Source organism: Heterodontus francisci, chromosome 7 (genome assembly GCF_036365525.1).
Source record: "Heterodontus francisci isolate sHetFra1 chromosome 7, sHetFra1.hap1, whole genome shotgun sequence".
Lineage (NCBI taxonomy): Eukaryota > Metazoa > Chordata > Chondrichthyes > Heterodontiformes > Heterodontidae > Heterodontus > Heterodontus francisci.
In genome coordinates, this window is record NC_090377.1 from 52,913,780 (window position 1) to 52,936,538 (window position 22,759).

The window sequence follows — 22,759 nt, forward strand, 5'->3', positions numbered from 1 at the left end:
GCAACTCAAAACTGGGCATCTATGAGGCGCTCTGGACCATCAGCAGCAGCAGAACTGTATTCAAATAAAATCTGTAACCCAGCAAATCCCACACTCTATCATTACCATCAAGCCAGGAGATCAACTCTGGTTCAATGAGGAGTGCAGGGGAGCACCAGGTATACCTAAAAATGAGGTGCCAACCTGGTGAAGCTACAATACAGGACTACATGCATGCTAAACAGTGAAAGCAGCATACTATAGACAGAACTAAGCAATTCCACAACCAACAGATCAGATGAAAACTCTGCAGTCCTGCCACATCCAGTTGAGAGTGGTGGTGGACAATTAAACAACTGACAGCAGCAAGCGGCTCCACAAACATCCCTATCCACAATAATGGGGGAGCCCAGCACATCAGTGCAAAAGACAAGGCTGAAGCATTTTCAACCATCATCAGCCAGAAGTGCAGACTGGGATCAGAGCACACAGGTCTGAGACCATCTGCCTGGGTAGGCACAGCCTCCTACTGCACTTGCGCTCTGTCATTTGCAGGTAGCTGACTCTTGGGCAGTGCACCCAATGTCTTGGGTAATGCTTTGTTTCCCATGCAGCATTCCGCACCCACCCCCCCCCCCCCCCCCCCCGCCCCTTGCTGTGCTCCTTGGCCTCTTCCTGTCCAGGAGCTTGCATCTGCTGGAGCTCATCCTGGCATCCAATGTCAGAGTAGCCTATTTCCATCTTAACTCCCTCAGCTGGTGCTCGATGCTCACTGGGCCTTCCCCTGCCAACTCCAGCTGCCCAAGTGGTGCCAGTGTCCTCACGCCTCTCTCCCAATTCCGACTACTCACAAATACAAGTCTTTCAGCTCCAGCAATGGCTACTCTGTAGCACTGTTTGAGCAGCTGAGCTTTATTCTGCACTTCTAAAACATGTTAATCAGACCTTCCAACAGCCATCATGCGCCTCCCCCACACCTTGCAGTGTGCACAACATCAGTAGCCTACCATGTTCCAGTCATGGCGTTTTCCCCATGCCCTTCTAATGAATATTGCAAACTGCTCCTGACAAACCTTTCAATTAGTTCTTCAATGAGCTCAACAGCTAGTTAATTGGAGGTTTCCTGTTCCCCCCCACTCCCGGTATCCTTTCAAAATGGCTTCATGTTCCGGAGGGCACAGGAACCCAGTGCCGCCCTCTGGGAACACAATTTTCAAACAGTGCCCACACCCACTCCAGCCCCCATTTGAAAATCCAGCCCGAGACGTGAAATTCAACTGCCCCAATTTTTGGGCAATGAGTCGCAATTTGCATTGTGCTCACACCCATTGGAAATGAAGAGGGGACTGACACAAACTTCACCGACCCACCTAATTTCTGATAGTAATGTAGGCATAAGCAGCTCCCACACAGCCCCAGACTCCATTTCTCTGTCGACGTCCTCTGCGCACTGAAAGGGACCGAATAGGATTGTGAAAAAAAAGCATGTGTTCCAGGCAGCCTACCATTTTTGAAGGCACAGTCCTTATAAAAGGGTAGATTGCACCTCTGTACTGGATAATCACACCTTGGCACTGAGGGAGAAGGAGGATGGTGCACCAGGGGAAGTAGAGGGCTCTCTGCTTTAGTGATGGAGGCCTGGATGCACTAGTCAGAGAACTGGAGGCCAGGAAGGAGGCCATGTTGCTGACAGGGTGGCAGGAAGTCCTCACAATTGAGCCTCCGCAGAGAATGGGAGCCATGGTGAGGGTGGTCCAGAGTATGGCTCTTATAACATGGCATCATCGACAGAAAAAGTTGAATGACCTCACTCAGGTGGTCAAGGTGAGTGAATGCATCTGCACATCACATCTCAGACCCACCACACCCCCACACACCTCTCACACTGCTCAATGCACCACAACCCCATGACTCACCCAGCAGCACTCCCTGGCACTCAGGACTCACCCCTAAAATCCTTATACTACATCTCACCCACACATACCTTCCAATCATGACAACTACACACACACACACACACACCTCTACAAACTTACAGCTATTCGGCTATGGAAGGGACATTACCCAAACACACTCATGAACTTTCTGCCCTCTCTCCTGCAGCAGAAGGTTGCCCACAACAGGAGGCAGACCCAAAGGACCAGCAGTGGACTACCATCATCCATCCCCTCAGTGCCCGTAGGATAATGGGCACTAATGGCACAGAGCCAGTGACACCACCACTGTTCATGCCATCCTGGATGATGGTAAGTTGCTGCCTATTGCACCGTCTCCGCTGACTCCTGATCCTGAAAGGTGCCATGAAATGGAAACTGCTGATGGAGGGACCACAGACCTCCTGCTTTCCTCCTCACCCACCCTCCCCACACCTCTACCTATCCTTTATGCTTTTGTGCTTTCAGATAATTAACTACCGCTGGCTATTCAGCCACTGCAGCCTCAGGCGGAAGGGTGAGATGAAGAGTGCACCTTTGAGGAAGAAGCACCATCACTTGACATTACACTCGCAGCCATGAGCTCAGATTCTGGCACTGCATGTACCTTCAAGGCTAGTTTAGAGTGAGGATCTACACGAGGTGAGTCACCAGATGAGAGTGGGCTGCAGCCAGGACAGACGGATAGGTCAACCCATGTACGAACTCGCCAGAGGGAAAGGTCACTGATTAGTTCTGCCGTGGGGGACTCAGGTAACCAGCACAAGCTTTGCACATCCACTCCAGCATTTACTGGAGGACCCATCCCAAGTGGTCCAGGCAACAGAAATGTTGCTTCGGCATGCCGATGGTCTGCTTCACCATATTCCTGGCAGGTCCACGGCTATCTTTATTTATCCACTGTCCTCGGGCAGTTGGGTGGCAGAGGGGAGTTATAAGCCATTAGTTATAAGTCATAAGCCAGGGAAGGTAGTCTTTGTCCCAAAGCAGCCACCCTCTGGTTCTCCGTGGAGATAGCTGGTACAGCAGACTGCCTCAGAATGAAGGCATTGTAGCAGCTGCCAAGATAGCAGGCAATCACAGACATGACATGTACTATGTGTGGTCGCACAACTGCACATTAATGGAGGGGTAGCCTATGCAGTTCCTATATCCCTCCCCATTGACACAGACAAAGCCACGTGCATGCAGTCAGTGGCTCCCTGCACCATTGGGAATCCCACTATCCTGGCAAAACCATGTGCTCTCTCCTTTTACTTCTCCCTGCAAAGGAAGTAAATAAGGTATTCAGCTCTCCTGGCATTCATTGCCGCACCGTCCTTGCCCTGGTGCAAGGCTGTAGGTCATGTTGAAGGAGGGGGCACTGTTCTGTGTCCAGCTCCTTATTGACCTGAGGCACCTCAGGCACTGCTCCTGGATTGGTGGAGACAAGAGAAATGTTCTTGAAAAACTTGTGGTGGGTAGAGCCTTCTGTACAGAGCCCTCCTCCTCCTCCTGCTTCCTCTTTGCAGAGCTTCCCCTCTCTGCAGCCTCTGTTCCTTTTGTTGGTCACATTGCAGACCCAGAGACACTGCAACCATAGTGCCTATACCTTGTGTAGAGTTGGTTCACCAGATCCTTTGGCCTCCCGAAATGAATATAACAGCTCACCACAAAACCTCCAAAAACATGTCACAGCACTTCCACTAAATTTGCAATTTGTAAAAGCAGAACTAAGTCAAAAGCACCTCACCTACAAGTTGGATGCCTGGCCCTTTAAATAACACGAGTGGATGGAGGGTGGATCCGTCGTGTTATTCAGCTGTGAGTGATTAGCACAGACATTCAGTAACATGCACAGACCAAGTTCTTGAAACGTGGATGAAATCAGACAGAATGGCTGATTGATGTCATGATTGGACTCTTTCTGATGCTTCTGGCACATACATGGCACACCTGCTCTCGCGCCCTTTCCAGCGTGGAGGCTATGCTGGAAGTAGCCAGAAGAGTGGCCCACGCCATTTTCACAGAGGTGCAACTGAGCCCAATTTCACGGCTCATGTTCTTTCCCAAAACACACTTGAAATATTTCCGAATTAAAATGAGTGTAATACAGTATCCTTTTTGAAGCCCTAAAATAAACTTGTTTTATAACATACTGTCTTCAATTCCTTTAATATATTCTAGTGTGACTTTTCTGATGCAGGCATTCACAGCTGTGGGTCAGTGCAGCGCAGAGTGGGCCAACCGCCTAACTGCTTCTCTAAAGTCAACTCCACTCTGGGTTCGACCCTCACATACTGCACAAAAAGCTATCACTAGAACAGCACGAGCAGGGTGATTAAATAACTGCAGCAGCACAGAAAATCCAAAGTATACAGCAGCCAATTAAAGGGAAGTGAACATTTAAAGGTAATTGGCCATTGAGAATTCAGTCAACAATCAATCTATCCACAATTAATGAAGCACTGCATGAACTAAACCCCAAACCTTCACAACCATTTTTCAGATGCAGTACTGAAGGAGATTTTTGCTATTTAGCTCTCCAAGGTACCCTCCCCAGACTGCCCAGCACAGCATGCCATTGAAGAGGTGGCAGCCACTGCACATGCCATTTGCTAGGCCCTCTATAGGACATGAGATTAAATACAGAAGTCAGCAGATATGAAAAAATAACCAAGGTATGACAATCCAACAGTTGCCTATTTCAAGTAGATGGCCCAAATATGCATGCCTCAAAATGCTGCCATTCAACTTGTTCTGTATTGACTGCTGCCCCATGCAAAGCATGCAGACAACCTTACTGCTCTTTGGTTGTTTATATGGTATGACTTCAACAGTGCACACATTCAGCTACAACTTAACAACTGGAATTCTTGTCATATTTACATACTATAAAGAGTCTCCAAAAATCTTTCCTACACAACCTATCAGGATTGTTCCATTCGATTACACCCATACACACCCAAATCAGCACCATGACTTACAGTATGTTTCCATGTAAGCATTACTTGAAGGGTATCCTAAAGTCAGCAACCGAATATATAGTTCTGTTCGTGATCTAGTCAGAAGTTGCAGTGCCCCTGAGGAAATCAGCACCTTATAGCAGAAGCATCACTTAAGTATCAGCATAAACACATCAAATCACAGGATTTAAGTAGTGAGCTTGAGATCTGCTCCCAATCAGATTACTGCATATACTAAGGGAGTGCTCAGCAGCTGGGGAATGGCTGCATCAGGCATGAATGAGGCTGTTGTTTCTTAAAATCTGTGCATGGTTAGATTACAGACTCACTATCCCTGAAATTCCATGGGGATTCTGTGCATTCTCTGCCATACCTCATCTCTGTCTTAAATGGGTGACCCCTTATTTTTTAAACAGTGACCCCTAGTTCTATATTCCCCACCACAGGGAAAAACCTTTCCACATACACCCTGTCAAGACCCCTCACGATCTTATATGTTTCAATCAAGTCACCTCTTATTCTTCTAAATTCCAGCGGATACAAGCTTAGCCTGTCCAATCTTTCCTCGTAAGACAGCCCACCCATTCCACGTATTAGTCTAGTAAACCTTCTCTGTGCTGCTTCCAATGCATTTACATGCTTCCTTAAATAAGGAGACCAGTACTGTACACAGTACTCCAGATGTGGTCTCATCAATGCCCTGTATAGCTGAAGCATAACCTCCCTACTTTTATATTCAATTTCCCTCGCAATAAACGTTAACATTCTATTAGCTTTCCTAATTACATGCTGTATTTGCATACTAACCTTTTGTGATTCATGCACTAGGAAACCCAGATCCCTCTGCATTTCAGAACTCTGCAACCTCTCACTATTTAGATAATATGCTTCTTTTTTATTCTTCCTGCCAAAGTGGACAATTTCCCACATTATACTCCATTTGCCAGGTCTTTGACCACTCACTTAACCTATCTATATCCCTTTGTAGCCTCCTTATGTCCTCTTCACAAGTTACTTTCCTACCTATCTTTGTTTTATCAGCAATTTAGCAACCATACCTTCGGTCCCTTCTTCTAAGTTATTTATATAAATTGCAAAAGTTGAGGCCCCAGCACAGGTACCTGTGGCGCACCTTGCCAACCAGAAAATGACATATTTATGCCTACTGTCTGTTTCCTGTTAGCTAGCCAATCTTCTATCCATGCCAATATGTTACCCCCTACACCATGAGCTTTTATTTTCTCAATAACCCTTGATGTGGCACCTTATCAAATGCCTTCTGGAAATCTAAGTACAATACATCCACCAGTTCTCCTTTATCCACAGCACATGTAACACCCTCAAAGAACTCCAATAAATTGGTTAAACATGATTTCCCTTTCACAAAACCATGTGCACTCTGCCTGATTACCTTGAATTTTTCTAAATGCCCTGCTATAACATCTTTAATAATAGCTTCTAACATTTTCCCTACGACAGATGTTAAGCTAAATGCCCTGTAGTTTCCTGCTTTCTGTCTCTCTCCCTTTTGAATAAAGGAGTTACATTCTCTATTTTCCAATCTAAAGGAATCTTCCCCGAATCTAGAGAATTTTGGAAAAATAAAACTAATGCATCAACTATCTCACGAGCCACTTCTTTTAACACCCTAGAATGAAGTCCATCAGGACCCGGGGTCTTGTCAGCCCTCAGCTCCAACAATTTGTTCAGTACCACTTCCCTGGTGATTGTAATTTTCTTGAGTTCCTCTCCCCCTTCCATTTCCTCAGTTACAGCTAATACTGGGATGTTACTTGTATCCTCAATAGTGAAGACCGATGCAAAATATCTGTCAATTCATCTGCCATCTCCTTATTATCCATTATTAATTCCCCAGACTCACTTTCTATAGGACCAACACTCACTTTGTTAACTCTTTTCTTTTTTAAATATCTATAGAACTCTTACTATCTGCCTTTATATTTCTAGCTAGCTTTCTGTCGTACTCTAATTTTACCTTCCTCGTCAATCTTTTAGTCATTCTTTGCTGTTTTTTTACATTCTGTCCAATCTTCTGACCTGCCTCCCATTTTTGCACAATTATAGGCTTTTTCTTTATGTTTGATACTATTTTTAACTGTTTTAGTGAACCACGGGTGGTGGGTCCTACCCTTGGAATGTTTCTTTCTCATTGAAATGTATCTATTCTGTGCATTCTGAAATATCCCCTTAAATGTCTGCCACTGCATCTCGATTACCCTATCCCTTAACCTAATTTGCCAGTTCACTTTAGCTAGCTCTGCTTTCATGTCCTCATAATTGCCTTTATTTAAGTTTAAAATGTTAGTCTTGGACCTATTCTTCTCTTCCTCAAACTGAACGTAAAATTCAATCATATTATGATCGCTTCTACCTAGGGGCGCCTTAACTATGAGGTTATTAATTAATCCTATCTCGTTGCACAACACCAGGTCTAGTATAGCCTACTACAAAACCAAAAAATACTGGAAATATTCAGCAGGTCTGGCAACATCTGTGGAAAGAGAAGCAGAGTTCACGTTTCAGATCAGTGACCTTTCATCATTCGGTTCTGATGAAAGATCACTGACCTGAAACATTAACTCTGCTTCTCTCTCCACAGATGCTGCCAGACCTGCTGAGTATTTCCAGCATTGTTTGGTTTTATTTCAGATTTCCAGCATCTGCAGTATTTTGCTTTTATTCTAGTATAGCCTGCTCTCTGGTTGGCTCCAGAACATACTGTTCCAAGAAATTATCCTGAAAACATTTTATGTACTCCTAGGCTACCTCTGCCCATCTGATTTTTCCAGTCTGTATGAAGGTTAAAATCCCCCATAATTATCACTGTGCCTTTCTGACAAGCTGCCACTATTTCGTCCTTTATACCCCATCCTACAGTGTGATTAATGTTAGGTGGCCTGTACACCACTCCCACAAGTGTCTTCTTGACTTTATGATTTCTCATCTCTACCCAAACTGCTTCTACAACCCGGTCTCCTGAACTTAGGTCATCCCTCTCTATTGCGCTAATACCATAATGAGCATGCAATATCTGTTTGTTATATTCAAGACTTAGGAGGACATTTATTGGCTGAATTTCTAGGCGCATGACTTGCAGTATTGCCAAAATTAGTTATACATAAAAATATGAAAGTGTACCATGAAGTTTACAAATTGTTTTATAAATTGAGTTTTCTGAAATTAATTGAATCAACCCAAGCAACAGATCTTAGCACCTGTAAATTATATCTTAATTATATAAAGTCAGATCAGGAACAACAAAATGATGTGGACAAAATAGATATGTGTGAGAGAACAATAATGGAGAACATTCAATGCAGGCAAGTCTAAAGTACTGTACATTGGAACAAAAAAGTAGGTGACATAAGTACTCCATGAATGATGTTGAAAAAGCTAAAAGTTGAAGTTGAAAGAGATCAAGAAAATGTACAAGATTCAAAGCTTAACATCTCCTGTAACTGTAGAACAGCAATCAATAAAATTAACAGGGTTTTGAGCTATATAGCCTAAACAGTAGGGTACAAGTCAGAATAATTCTTGCTTAAACAATGTAATGGGCTGGTCAGGCCATACCCTTGAGTATTGTGTCCAATTCTGGTCACCGAGGCACAGGAAATGACAGAACCTGCCTGCAATGCCACCCGCCCAAATGGTGTCATTGGTGAAGTTTAGTTTCCAGCTGCCTGCTTAGTGCCTGCAGCTCACCGGCTAAATGCAGATGAGGCCCTGTGGCACAAACTGTGTGCCAAGTTATCGCTTCACTGACTCACCACTCATTTTGTGCACAAGTATTACCACATAGAGTAATCAACACACGGAATGGACTTCTGGGTAGATTAGTTGAAAGCCTTGGAATTATTTAAAAAACAAATTAGTTGCTGTGATAGGTGAGGAACCATAGGGTCTTTCTGAAAAGATGAGCTGAGGTGCGCTAAATGGCCTTCCCCATCTGTTTTTATTTTGTGATCTATTGCTATTTATTTTTAGGGCATCCTCTATCAGTATTTTGGATTTTCCCCCAAGAGAATTTCCTGGTCAAGACAGAATTGACAAGTACATTTCATTCTGTTAGTTGTTAGCTGTAGCTCAGAGGTGCCAATTTCACTTGTAACTCCGAAGGTTGTAGATTCAAGTCCCACTCTGGAGACTTGAGCAAACATTTAGGCTGATACTCTAGTGCAGTACTGAGGGAGTGCTGCATTGCCAGAAGTACCTTTCAGATGAAATGTTAAACTAAGACTCTGTTTTCCCTTTCAGGTGGATGCTAAAGATCCCAAGGCACTTTTTCAAAGCTGAGCATGGTAGTTCTCCCTCAAGCCCAAGTCAATATTCATCTATCAACCAGCATTGCTAAAACAGAATATCTAGTCATAGTCACATTGCTGTTTATGGACCTTTGCCTGCCATGTTTCCTATGTTACAACAGTAACTACAGTTATAACAGTACTTCATTGGCTGTAAAGCACTTTGGGAGGTCACGAGAGGCACTATATAAATCCAAGTCTCTTTTTTCTTTTCTTTTTGGTTTCTATTTGAGAAACATAAAAACTGTAGTATCCTAGTTTTACAGGAAGACCAGACAGAATGCATTAATACTGTTCAGTATTGGAGTAATCTGGTATGAACAGAGAAAACAGTTGATCCAAGCTCTCAAATACATTATACAATATAATATTTATTACAAGCAACCAGTTTTGAAATCCAAATGCTTATATTTCCTTTGATTTATAACTAAAATTTGAGTCACAATTGGCCATCTAGTTTCTAAGAAACATTAAACTATTTTTAGTTGTTAATATACATTCCAGTCATTGCCATCATTAGTATTGCAATTGGATTAGATTTCTCTTCATTATTGGAGATCAAGATATGTACTTACGGGGAACAAAACTGGATAAAAGCACACTTGGCATCATTACTTTACCAATACACTTTCCACATAATAAGCTCCTGATTGTAAACAGGCCATTTGCAGAAACTGCTGGACAAGAGATGGAGAGAAGATCAGAAGGTCAACTTGAGCTGCTTTCATGCATCTTTCAGGAATTCAGAACTTATGGGAAAATGTAACTTACAAAAACTTTGTAAAAGGAGAGAACATAAATTTTTAAACTGTTTCCATCGTGACAAATTATTTGTCCTTGAAAAAATGTAGCTTTTGTTAATGACTAGATTCTACAAGGCCATTTTGTTTTACAATGCCGATGGAAGTAATTTTCTTCAAATAATGTCCCTCACATTTGCTATGACTACTCAAAACTTCCATATTAACAGACAATAGTATTGGTATTATCATGTAATTTTAACATTTTAGATTAATGGCAGTGGTACATTTTTGGGTTATCTTTATTCTTTTTACTCTAGATATTTCTGGCTTCTGTGTTTAAGACTGTTCTCATAGGTGAGCTCTAGCTCCCTATGTCTCAGAGTTTTAATTTGTCACATTTAGGTAAATTCAGTAATGTGCCCAAGGAACAAAAAGCATTATTAGTTTTACCCTGTGCTTTCATGTGAACCTCCTTGTCTTTGAGAGGTGGTAAAATTATGTCACACTGGACTTTTATTTGGACTTTAACTGCCAACTAAACATATCAAACATTGAAAGGACAAGTGAAGAGTAGTCATAACACAATGCAATACCACAGAAGTTTACCACATAGGAGGCAATTTGGCCCATCACATCTGCACTGGTAACAGCAATTCAAGACTAATCCAATTTCCCCATTCTCTCCCTGTAGTCTCATAACTTTGTGTATTTCAAATATTTATCCAATTTTTCCTTAAAAAATGCAATGGCCTTTGCTTCAACTGTTCCATGAGGTAAATTATTCCATGGCCCAACAATGTATCTACTTACACTTGTCCTTTAAATTACATATTTAAACCCCTAAGTCTCTCAGTTCAGCCATATAGAGTTATCCAGCACAGAAACAGGCCCTTCAGCCCATCATGTCTGTGCCGGCCATCAAGCACCTAACTATTCTAATCCCATTTTCCAGCACTTGGCCCATAGCCTTGTATGCTATGACGTTTCAAGTGCCAATCTAAATACTTCATAAATGTTGTGAGGGTTCCTGCCTCTACCACCCCTTCAGGCAATGCAATCCAGATTCCTACCACCCTCTGGGTGAAATTTTTTTTCCTCAAATCCCCTCTAAACCTCCTGCCCCTTACATTAAATCTATGCTCCCTGGTTATTGACCCCTCCGCTAAGGGAAAAGGTTTCTTCCTATCTAACCTATCAATGCCCCTCATAATTTTGTACGACTCAATCAGGTCCCCCCTCAGCCTTCTCTGCTCAAAGGAAAACAACCCTAGCCTTTTCAATCTCTCTTCATAGCTGAAATGCTCCAGCCCAGGCAACATCCTGGTGAATCTCCTCTGCACCCTCTCCAGTGCAATCACATCCTGCCTATAGTTTGGTGCCCAGAACTGTACACAGTACTCCAGCTGTGGCCTAACTAGCATTTTATACAGCTCCATCATAACCTCCCTGCTCTTATATTCTATACCTCAGCTAATAGAGGCAAGTATCCCATAAGCTTTCCTAACCATCTTATCTACCTGTGCTGCTGCCTTCAGTGATCTGTGGACAACACCAAGGTCCCTCTGACCTTCTGTACTTCCTAGGGTCCTACCATCCATTGTATATTCCCTTGCCTTGTTAGTCTTCCCAAAATGCATCACCTCACACTTCGCAGGATTAAATTCCATTTGCCACAGCTCCGCCCATCTTACCAGCCCATCTATATCCTCCTATAATCTAAGGCTTTCCTCCTCACTATTTACGACACCAATTTTTGTGTCATCTACGAACTTACTGAGCATACCTCCTATATTCACGTCTAAATCATTAATGTACACTACAAACAGCAAGTGTCCCAGCACCGATCCCTGTGGTACACCACTGGTCACAGGCTTTCACTAGCAAAAACAACCCTCGACCATTACCCTCTGTTTCCTGCCACTAAGCCAATATTGGATCCAATTTGCCAAATTACCCTGGATCCCATGGGCTCTTACCTTCTTAACCATTCTCCCATGTGGGACCTCATCAAAAGCCTTACTGAAGTCCGTGTAGACTACATCAAATGCATTACCCTCCTCTAGTCACATCTAGTCACCTCCTCGAAAAATTCAATCAAGTTAGTTAGACACGATCTTCCCCTGACAAAGCCGTACTGATTATCCCTGATTAATCCCTGCCTCTCCAAGTGCAGATTAATTCTGTCCCTCTATTATATGGTATACTGCCATTCCATGTTTTTCCTCCTAGAGTGCATTATCTCAAAATTCTCAAATTAAACTGTAACTTCCATCTATTTCTGCTCATTCCACTAACTTGTTTATGTTTTCATTAAGTATTTTACTATCCTCCTCACTGTTTGCTAAGGCCCTTCCTTTTTGGTGTCAACAAATTTCATGATTATGTTCCCTATACCCCCGTTCAAATCATCTACCCATGGAGAAAAGGGCCTGCACTGACCCCTGAAATACACCACACCCAATCCTTCTATCTGACAAGGATCTATTTATCCTAACTCAGCCCTGTCCAATAACATTGCTGACAAGCCACAGTTGTAGTTACGGCAACATCGCTTTACCCTAGCCATTAGCTTTGGTAGAAGGCCCCTTACGTACACTCGCACATTACAGATAAATATATATGTATTTGCATAACAAATATTCAGAAACTAAGCACTCATAGCCATTTAGTAGATTAAGTAGAATAGGCATATATTCCCTGCAGTGTAGAACAATGAGTGGTGATCTCATTGAAACATATAAAATTCTTAGAGGGCTCGACAAGGTAGACACTGAGTGGCTGTTTCCCCTGGCAGGAGTGTCTAGAACTAGGGGGTCATAGTCTCAGGATAAGGGATCGGCCATTTAGGACTGAGATGAGGAGAAATTTTTTCACTCAGATGGTTGTGAATCTTTGGAAGTCTGCTCCAGACGGCTGTGGATGCTCAGTCAATGAAGGCAGAGGATGCTAGATTTTTGGATATTAAGTGAATCAGGGAATATGTGATAGGACAGGATAACGAATTGTGTTAGAAAATCAGCCGTGATCTTACTGAATGGCAGAGAAAGCTTGAGGGGCTGTATGGCCTACTCCTGTTCCTATTTCTTATGTTATTATCTTATCAAAAACATTCACAAACTCTATATTCTTACCATTTTACCTACAAACATAAAAAAAGTTAAAGTGTGCATTTGTGCAAATATGACAATTGAGATCACATGCTCAAAGACAATGTATATGATTCATTTGTTATTTACCAATCAGAAATGCAATTAGCCACATCTGGATCCCCAATTAGCCACATGTGATTAGTGGTTAACGTATTGGACAACACTGCTCTAAGTCTTGGTTTCCTGTATATAAACTAATATTTTACGCATGCTAGTACACTTTTCTAACAAACCTCATGAGACACCTTATTGAAAACCTTCTAAAAATCCACATAAATCTACCACATTTCTTTATCTATTCAATCAGTCATTTCTTCAAAAAAAAAAAATCTATAAAATTTATCAAACACTATTTGCCTTTAACAATCCATGCTGGCTATCCTTGGTTTACCCTTTCATTTTTAACTGCTTATTAATTTTACTTTGAATTACATGTTCTAAGAGTATGTCCACAATTGACATTGGATGGCTTCGTCTATAGTTACCAGGTTTGTTCTGCTGTCCCTTCATGAAAGACATTTTTACAATGGCTATTAAGCTTAATATTGTTATTTAAATTCATTCATGGGATGTGAACATCGTTTGCAAAGCCAGTATTTATAACCCATCCCTAATTGCCCTTGAGAAGATCGTAGTGAGCCACCTTCTTGATCCACTGCCATCCGTGTGGTGTAGGTACACACACAGTGCTGCTAGGGAGGGTGTTCCAGGATTTTACTCAGCGAAAGTGAAGTAACGGAAATATATTTCCAAGTCAGGATGGTGACAGGGAAGGGAACTTGCAGGCAGTGGTGTTCCTATGTCCCTGCTGCCCTTGTACTGTAGGGTTAGTATAAATGGGTGGTTGTTGGTCGGCACAGACTCGGTGGGCCGAAGGGCCTGTTTCAGTGCTGTATCTCTAAATAAAATAAAATAGATGGTAGAGATCGTAGGTTTGGAAAGTGCTGTCAAAGGAGCCTTGGCAAGTTACTGCAGTGCATCTTGTAAATGGTACACACACCTGGTGGTGGAGGGAGTGAATGTTGAAGGTGGTGGATGGGGTGCCAATCAAGCAGGCTGCTTTGTCCTGGATGGTGTTGAGCTTCTTGAGTGTTGTTGGAGTTGCACTCATCCAGGCAACAGGAGCGTATTCCATCACACTTCTGACTTGTGCCTTGTAGATGGTGGACAGGCTTTGGGGAGTCAGGAGGTGAGTTACTTGCTACAGAATTCGCACCCTCTGACCTGCTCTTGTAGCCACAGTATTTATGTGGCTGGTCCAGTTATGTATTTCTGGTCAACGGTAAACCCCCCCAGGATGTTAGCGGTGGGAGATTCAGCAATGGTAATGCTGTCGAATGTCAAAGGGGGATGCTTAGATTCTCTCTGGTTTGAGATGATCATTGCCTGGCACCTGTACAGCAGAAATGTTACACGTGCACATGTTTCAGGTACTTGTGTGGTGGAAAATAATAAATAGGATACCATTTTTTTAATACTAAAAAAAGCAGGCTTGTAGTGGCCCAAATCCCAGGCACGCATGTGCCCAAAGGGCAAAGGTGAACTGCATCAAAAATTTCTGACAGAAATTACTTGACTGGGTTTCTGAGGAGCTTGATCCACAGCATAGTTGGTAATAGCTCAAAATACTGGCTGCAGGAAGAGCTCTTAAGGGTTGCTGATTATCATAAGAGGTTAGGTTATAGGGACAACAGAAAAGATGCCGAATTGTTCATAATGACACAACAGAGACATATGAACAACACAGTTCCCTTTGATACTGAATATATGAGGGTTCAGGTGTAGATAGTGTACCTAACTTGAGTTATATGCTACCCTTCACCACTAGAATGCTAGTTGCATGAAGAGAGCTCAGTGCCCAAGCTGAGGCACTCATCCAACTCCATCACACCTGGCTGCAAATAAGAGAGTTGTTTCCTGCTCACAGGAGCAAGGCAAAGGGGAGTGTTCTCCTCAGCTTAGTACACATTTCTTAGTTGATTAATCAAACATGGCACAACCCTCAGTTGGAAACTTAACAACTGTCTCTGAGGCACCATATTGAGCACTGTGCATGACCATTGCCCTTTTGCACAGTCTTTCATTGTGTCCAGATTGCAACACATACTTTGGATGGAGGTGATAGATGCAGAATTACAAATAAATGGTCAGACTTCCAGCCCAAGGCCATCCTTTGCTATTGAGGAGAGGGGGAATTCTGGGTGGGCTTAACAGCCATGGATCTGGGGTGATCTGGGTTTTGCTGAGAGCTCCACTTAGTGTTTCTCTCCCTTCACAGAATCTGAGTGATCGGGACTGACCCTTCCTGGAAAATGGCTACTGAAGTGGATGACAATGTTTCTGTGATCTACTGAACATAAATTGAATGTGAAATGTTTCCCTTCATCAAGGCATCGTGGAACCTTGACACCTATATGGGTTCCAGACATAACTTCTTACACTCAAGGAAGACCTCCCATCATGTGAAAACTGTGTGTCCTGTCCACCACAGTATCTTCCCCGCATGAAAAATAATGAATGTGTTGCCCACTGTTTATGGATGAGGCTCATGCTTAGAATCGAGCCTTACCCTGATGGAAAATTGGTCACAAGGTCATTATGATCTTACTTGTTGAAATTAGAAGCTAATGTTTTCCAGACAGACTTCCAGCAAAGCTGGGGAATCCAGAACAGGCAGCCAGAACAATCCAAAATTGATGCAATGACTAAGTTGATGAACAGTGAGCCACGCATCCACAAAGAAGAAATGCACCTTCTACGCAAACCCACACAAAATACACTCAAGGATCAACTACTTAGTCCTGCAGAATATGCACCTTCCCCGTGATCTCATGCTGACATGGGGCCCATTCCGATCTCCAACTGTGCACCAATTACCCTCCAGCTCATGCTCACTAGCTACCGCTCATCAACATCACTGGCAGATTTTTTTGTAATGTATACAAGACAGTAACGTCTAAGAAACTATTTTACTCTGTTTACTGCCCCAAATTGGGTTGCTATTTGGAGGACAATCAAAACCAAAATCTTCACTTGCAGAATTCTCAAACTATTTCAACATAGTAAAATAATGAATCAACACCAATATCTGTTTATTCACTTTGCATTATATGTTGCCACATTCCACAGTCCATTTGTAATTAAAAGTGTTCACATCTTGTTACCTTTACTATAGATACAAGTATAAATATTAGTTGCAATGGTTTCATAGGGATAAGGAAGAGTATTTTCCAAAAATAAAAATGGTTCAGGAGAAATAACAATTAACACATTAATATAAAAAAGATGCAGCTACGTGATTCAACTCTTAAGAAAATTTGCATTTTAGCATTTCTCTTAAAAACTTATCCCCATTAATAATCAGCAGGATCATGGTTTTACAGCAATTGAATAAATCAATTTCTGTTTTTAATACATGGGATTAGGGGAGTCTCTGACTTTTTTTGTGGTGGTTTTGAAATTGTCTTCTGCAATTATGTCATTTTATCTGTCAACTGCAACTCATTGACTTTGCTAATATTAAGCTTAAGAAAGCAATATCTCAGTGTGGGGATTATAAACTTAATATATGAGTACATCAAATCATAAATTACAAAATGGTAAAGAAAATCTCTATCATAGTTAATCCTTTGGTTCCAATAGTTTTGAATACATTTAATTTCAAAACATAAATGACTGACAGAAGTAACAACTGAACTGTACATGCTGGTACAAATCTGCAACCATATGAATGAACTTTTGGAAAATCTTCAATTTATCCATGCTCTTGAAAATATATCTCAATTAATAATTTGCAGGACCACTGTTTTGCAGTGACTGAATAAATCAAGTTCTATTTTTAAGAGATGAATTTTGGATATCTTACCAGCTTTTTGGTGATAGCATTTCAGGATCCTGCTTGCTAATAATTAGGCCAATTGCTTTTGATTATGGAATAAATTAAATTATATTTTTATTATATGGAAATCAATGTAAGGAAGTACTTCTGGTGCACTAAATGCCAGGCCCCTGCAGACAAAGACTGATGATTTATGAAAATAATATTCAAAAGACTGTAGAAGTAAATCCTTTGCTCCTTATATTAAAGACTGGCCATCCAACACTACCTATGGTTTATATATATATGCTGTGGTACCTAAACATTCCCATTAGACCATCTACATTTTAATAATGTTATTAAGCATTTCAGGAATTTACACAGCTCCAATCTTTTAAATCTCAAGCCTTCAATCAACTTGCATTTGTGTATGTGATTGATTAAAATAATCACAGATTCCCAGCCAGACTAACTTAATGAGCAATATTGCAGACAACTGCTTCAAAATGTATTGAACAAGGAAAGTCAACATCCATCTAGCTGACCTGACATGGAATTAATGTAATTTCCCTGATGTGGAGTTGATAGCATTTTCCATTTAGAACTTTAAATAATTCACATCATATTCAAACTAAAGTCCCAATTTTTCATCATTTGGAATGGGCAAGCACTAAAGGAAAAAAATGACTGCTAAGTGCAACTGGCCAAATATGTTAAGAATACAGTTGCCAAGGGTTTTAGTGTTACAACACACCGATACCATATGTAGATATGGTCTTTCAAAAGGCATTAGATAAATTACCATAGAGAGTTATGGAATAGTACAACACAGGAGGCATTTGGCCTATCAAGTCTGCACTGGCTCTTTCAAAAAGCAATCCAGTTACTTAATTGGAAAATTGAAGCACATAGGATTAAAGGGATGGTGGTAATTTGGATATGTAACTGGCCAAGGGATAAGAAGCAGAGAGAAGTGGTGAATTAATGTTTTTTAACTGGAGAGAATTATGCAGTCAGGCTCCCTTGGGATCAATATTTGGGCCATTCCTTTTTTTGTTATATTTAAATAAGCTGCACTTGGGTCAATTTGAAAGCTTACAGATAATACAAAGCTTGGAAATGTAGTAAACAAGGAGCAGGATAGTAGCAGACTTCAGCAGGTTTTAGACAAGTTAATTAAATGGGCAGACAGGTGGCAGAGGCAATTTAATGTAGGTAAGTGTAAGGTGATGTGAGGAACAACATGGAGAGACTATAATCTGTACTATTTAATAGTACTTTTTTGGGGGGGGGGGGAAATGCAAGAGCAGAGGGAGCTGGAAGTACATATTCACAGATCTTTGAAGGTAGCAAGGCATGTTGATAAGGCAGTTAAGGAAGCCTATGGGATACTTGACTCTAAACAGGGTGCTGAACACAAAAACAAGGAAGTAATTTTAAACCTTTACAATTCACTAATCAAGCCTCAGGTAGAGTATTGTGTACAATTCTGGGCACCATATCAAGGTCTTGAAGGTACAAAGGAGGTTTACTAAAATGGTACCAAGAATGAGGCAGTTGAATTATGTGAAGAGATTAGAGAAGTTGGGATTGTTATTCTTTAGAGAAGAGAAGGCTAAAGGGAGATGTAATAGGGATGTTCAAGGTCATAAGGAGTTTTGACAGAGCAAGTAGGGCGAAAGTGTTTCCTCTGGCAAGTGGGTCACTAACTAGTGGTCATAGATTTTGAAAAGTTGGCAAAAGAACTAGAGGGGAAATGAGGAAGAATTTCTTCAGTGTTAAGATCTGGAATGTACTACCTGGAAGGATGGTGGAGAGACTTTCAAAAGGCAATTGGACATGAACTGAAAAAGACTATTTTGCAGGGTTATGGGGAAAAGGCTGGGGTATGAGATTAAATTGGACAGCTCTTTGCAAAGAGTTGGCACAAGTACAATGGGCTGAATAGCCTCCTTCTGTGCTATGTGATTTATGATTCCAAGATCTGCTAATGTAAATTAAGCCTTTGTATTTTTTTTTATTTGGGCGGAGAGGGAGGTGAAGAGACATCCTCTAGTCATTAAGTGTTGGCAGTATCAGAAACATAGCAGGAAAATATCCTTTGACTGCTAGTTCCAGCAAAATTTTGAACATTTTTAGAATGCTTTCATGAGCAAATCTTCCTGCTGGGTTTATATAATTGTTAACACTTAAAAATCAAAAGAAACATTTCTCCTGATAACTTTTTTAAAAAACAGAACAAGTTGATGGTATGCTGATTACTTACACTGAAGTAAAACTTCATGGTGGAGATGAGCATTGCAGATAATGAGAAATACAGTGCACTGAACTAAAAGCATATAAATGTTACCATAGAATTAAAGCATCACGTGTAGTCAGTGTTTGTATTAACTTATTGGTTGTCTGCTATCCAAAATAAAAGCTGCATGCAGCAGCTTGAAATTTCGATCATAAGTTAGATGCTATACAATACAAACTAATATCTTATTCTGTATTTTCTGCATTTGCACAAAGTATGTTTAAAACACGTTTAGCAGGCTTAATGGGTTTAGCTGCCAAAACTCAACTGTAACTTTTTTATGGCCATCTTCAGTGTTCTACTTTACGAATCGTACCAATTGTCTACACCGAAGAAGGAACCATTCCCATCATTAAAAACCGAACGATGGACCGGAAGAGTTGATTTGAATGAGGGAGAAGTGATTTCTTGAAAAGATCCTCACTGCAGCAAGACTTTATTGAAACGCCTGTTACTTACTGCATATTGTTTTATTGGGCCAAATGGTCACTCGCGCTGCCAATGTTAAAGACATCTCTGTTTAGAGCTAAAAGACCATGACAGGTGGACGATATCCTGGATTGCAAACTTTCACCGTTTCTAATATAACAAAAACCTATTCTGTTCACGGCTGCCTGTACAAGCGATATATCTTCGACTTTCCCAATTGAGAACTAACGGCGCTTCTCTACATCCAAAGAACAAAGCTGAATCTAGCTTCCTAGCGTTATTTTTTTTCACGAGATACACAAGAAGCTTAAGACTATCATTTCGCCTTCCGCAAACCGAATACTTTGCGTACGTTACAGCCGCCTGGCTAAGTAAGGCAAAGTGTTGGTTTTCTCCTTTGCACTGAAAGTAAATCTTGGGCAGCCAGCTGCAAACTGCTTGGTTCCGAGAGTCGGCTGCTGGCTGGAAGGAGACGTGTTTATTGATCAATGAGATATCACCCAGTCGACATGGAGCAAGTTTGCTGAGCTTGCTTCGCCCCGTTCCCATCGCTCGCTATATGAAATAGCCATATTACAATCCACTGCAATTATTAAACCCCACTATCACAGATGACCGAAGGTGAAACAATACAATGATATGTAATATTATGAGACATTTATTTAAACGACGCCAGTTTAAATATTGCATTAGAAACCCAGGCCTATATTCTTAGATCCGAAGCAACTGAGACGAGACTGTATTCCCTACCTTTCGAAAATCAGTCGAACCATAAAAATGCAGAAAGCCAGAGGAAAGGCCAGGTAGAGGTCTTCCGCCTGCGGGAAAGTGGCTTCGTCCGTGTTTTTCAGATCTGCCCAGGTTACGTTGTGGGGCAGCCAAAACCTCTCGTTCCAGAACCAGGCTAGGATACCTGCCATGTTCAGTGCTTGGTGTGTGCGACTGGGGACGATTGAATGGCTTGTGGCTGCAGCTGCTGAGCTCTGCCTGGATCACTCCTTATTCCGTGTGTGTGTGTCTCTCTCTCTCCCTCTGCGTGATGCACTCGACCTGACTGAATCGCTCTTGCAGATGGACTACAGATTTCTCCTCTCCCTTTCTTTCTCTCGTCTCTCACACAGTGTCGTCTACCTCCAATGGGAAGTTTCACACACCATCTACTCTACACCAAGTGATTGGCTCCCACAACTGTCGCACACTATTCACCACAGCAAAAAGGAAAGTGGACCTACGGGTCAAAGTCAATGCATCATGTTACAGATGATTAAAGCAGATTGTTCTGAGTAACAAATATAATTAATAACAAAATGTGCCCTTTCAGTTCACAAACTCTGCAGGACCGACAGCGATGAAGATGGGAAAATATGCTAACAGCCCCGTAATGTTATATTTGTTCATGTCTAATAATTTTACCATGATAATTATAGTCTAATTTAGATGACTATAATAGGATGAATAATACAAGTAACAATAGCGTATGTTTAAAGCAAGCTCAATCCAATTAGAATCTTAGTTTTTCTTTTCTTTACGTTAATAAAATATGTCTTGTTTCCTGTTTATTATTCCTAGGAGAATAATTTTAGGAATATATATTACTTGTATTATTTTGGTCATTTTGGCTCATCCAATGCCTGACTATATTTTATCCAGTATTGTATTTTTAAAATATTTTTGACAATGCGGGATACATAAGATTATATTTAGATGGGTTGTTAATTTTATTTTATTTAGTGTAATGTAGATTAAGATTTAATCTATTTAATGCATATTCATGTCAATCAACTTGCTAGATATTCCCTTCATTACAGATGGGACTGCACTTCAAACCAGGTGTTTCCTTGGCTGTGAAGCTTTTCACAACTTCAGGACGTTCCTGTGTTTTATAACCAATGAAATACTTTTGAAGTGTAGACACTGTGGTATTGTAGGAAATGCAGCCAATTTATGCACAGCAAGACCCCACAAACAGTAATGGGATAATGGCTAGTTAATCTGTTTTAGTGATGTTCAGGGATGAATATTGGGCAGGCCATTAATGAGAACTCCCGTGTTCTTCTTCAAAATAGTACCATTGGTATTTTACATCTCGCTGAAAGGGCAGGTCAAGTCTCAGTTTAACATCTTATCCAAAGGAGAGCACGTCCAATAGAACAGCACTTCATTACTGAACAGCATTGGCAGCTTAAATGTGTTCAAGTCTGTGGAGTGGACCTTGAACTCAAAAACTTTTGACTCAGAGTTGAGATTGTAAGTAATTCATTAGCATTCAAATTTGACAATTACTGTTAACTGATCTAATAATATTGCTGTAAAGTTGGTGTAACCAATTGGACAGTTCAGTGAAAATCTGATTTTCTTGATCTTTGCTCGTTTTTTATCTCCCTGGTCCAATTTTGTGCAATAAATCCTCATGGGTTAAAGAAGCAGCTTGGAAGCAAATTCAGGTAAATGAGGGAAAAATTACATCAGGATACTGTAAAAGCAATTTTCACCAGTTACCCACCTATAAAACTGTGCAGCTAAGGTTTTTAGGCACTGAGCTGCATGGAGCCACAGAAGGAGGCCATTCAGCCCATTGTGTCTGTGCTGGCTGAAAAAACTAGCCACCCAATCCAATCCCATCTTCCAGTACCTGGTCCAAAGCCTTGCAGGTTACAGCACTTCAGGTGCATATCCAGGTACTTTTAAAATGAGTTGAGGTTTTCTGCCTCCACCACTGATCCAGGTAGGCACCCACCACCCTCTGGGTGAAAAAGTTCTTCCTCATGTCCCCTCTAATCCTTCTACCAATCACCTTAAATCTGTGCCCCCTGGTAATTGACCTCTCCGCAAGAGGAAACAGGTCCTTACTGCATAAGGCAGTATGTTTAAAAAACTCAGGAAAAAGCTTGGTAATGGCTTGAATTTTCTGATTCAGCAGCAATCCCACCAATTTGATGGTGAAATGGGCATTGTGCCCATCTGTCTCACAATACCTGGATTATTACTATTGTTGTTGTTATTAGAATTGTTACATATTGTGCCACTTCATCCCTATCAATCATGCAGCAGAGTTTGATATAGTTAACCACTTCATCCTTTTCATTGCCCTTTTCTCATTATTCAGTCACCAGAATCCCCATTGATCTGTCCTTAGCTC

At 41.3% G+C, this 22,759-nt stretch overlaps 1 protein-coding gene across 3 annotated transcripts in view; it reads right to left on the reverse strand.

Annotated features, from left to right (window-relative positions):
• Positions 1–20,800, reverse strand: part of cers6 (ceramide synthase 6) — a 337,760-nt gene extending 316,960 nt beyond the window's left edge. For all 3 annotated transcript variants that reach the window (XM_068034528.1, XM_068034527.1, XM_068034526.1), the window contains exon 1: positions 20,371–20,800. In XM_068034528.1, the coding sequence (XP_067890629.1) occupies positions 20,371–20,540 (170 nt within the window). In that variant the 5' untranslated portion in view covers positions 20,541–20,800. The remainder of the gene's footprint in view (positions 1–20,370) is intronic.
• Between the last annotated feature and the right edge of the window lie 1,959 nt (positions 20,801–22,759).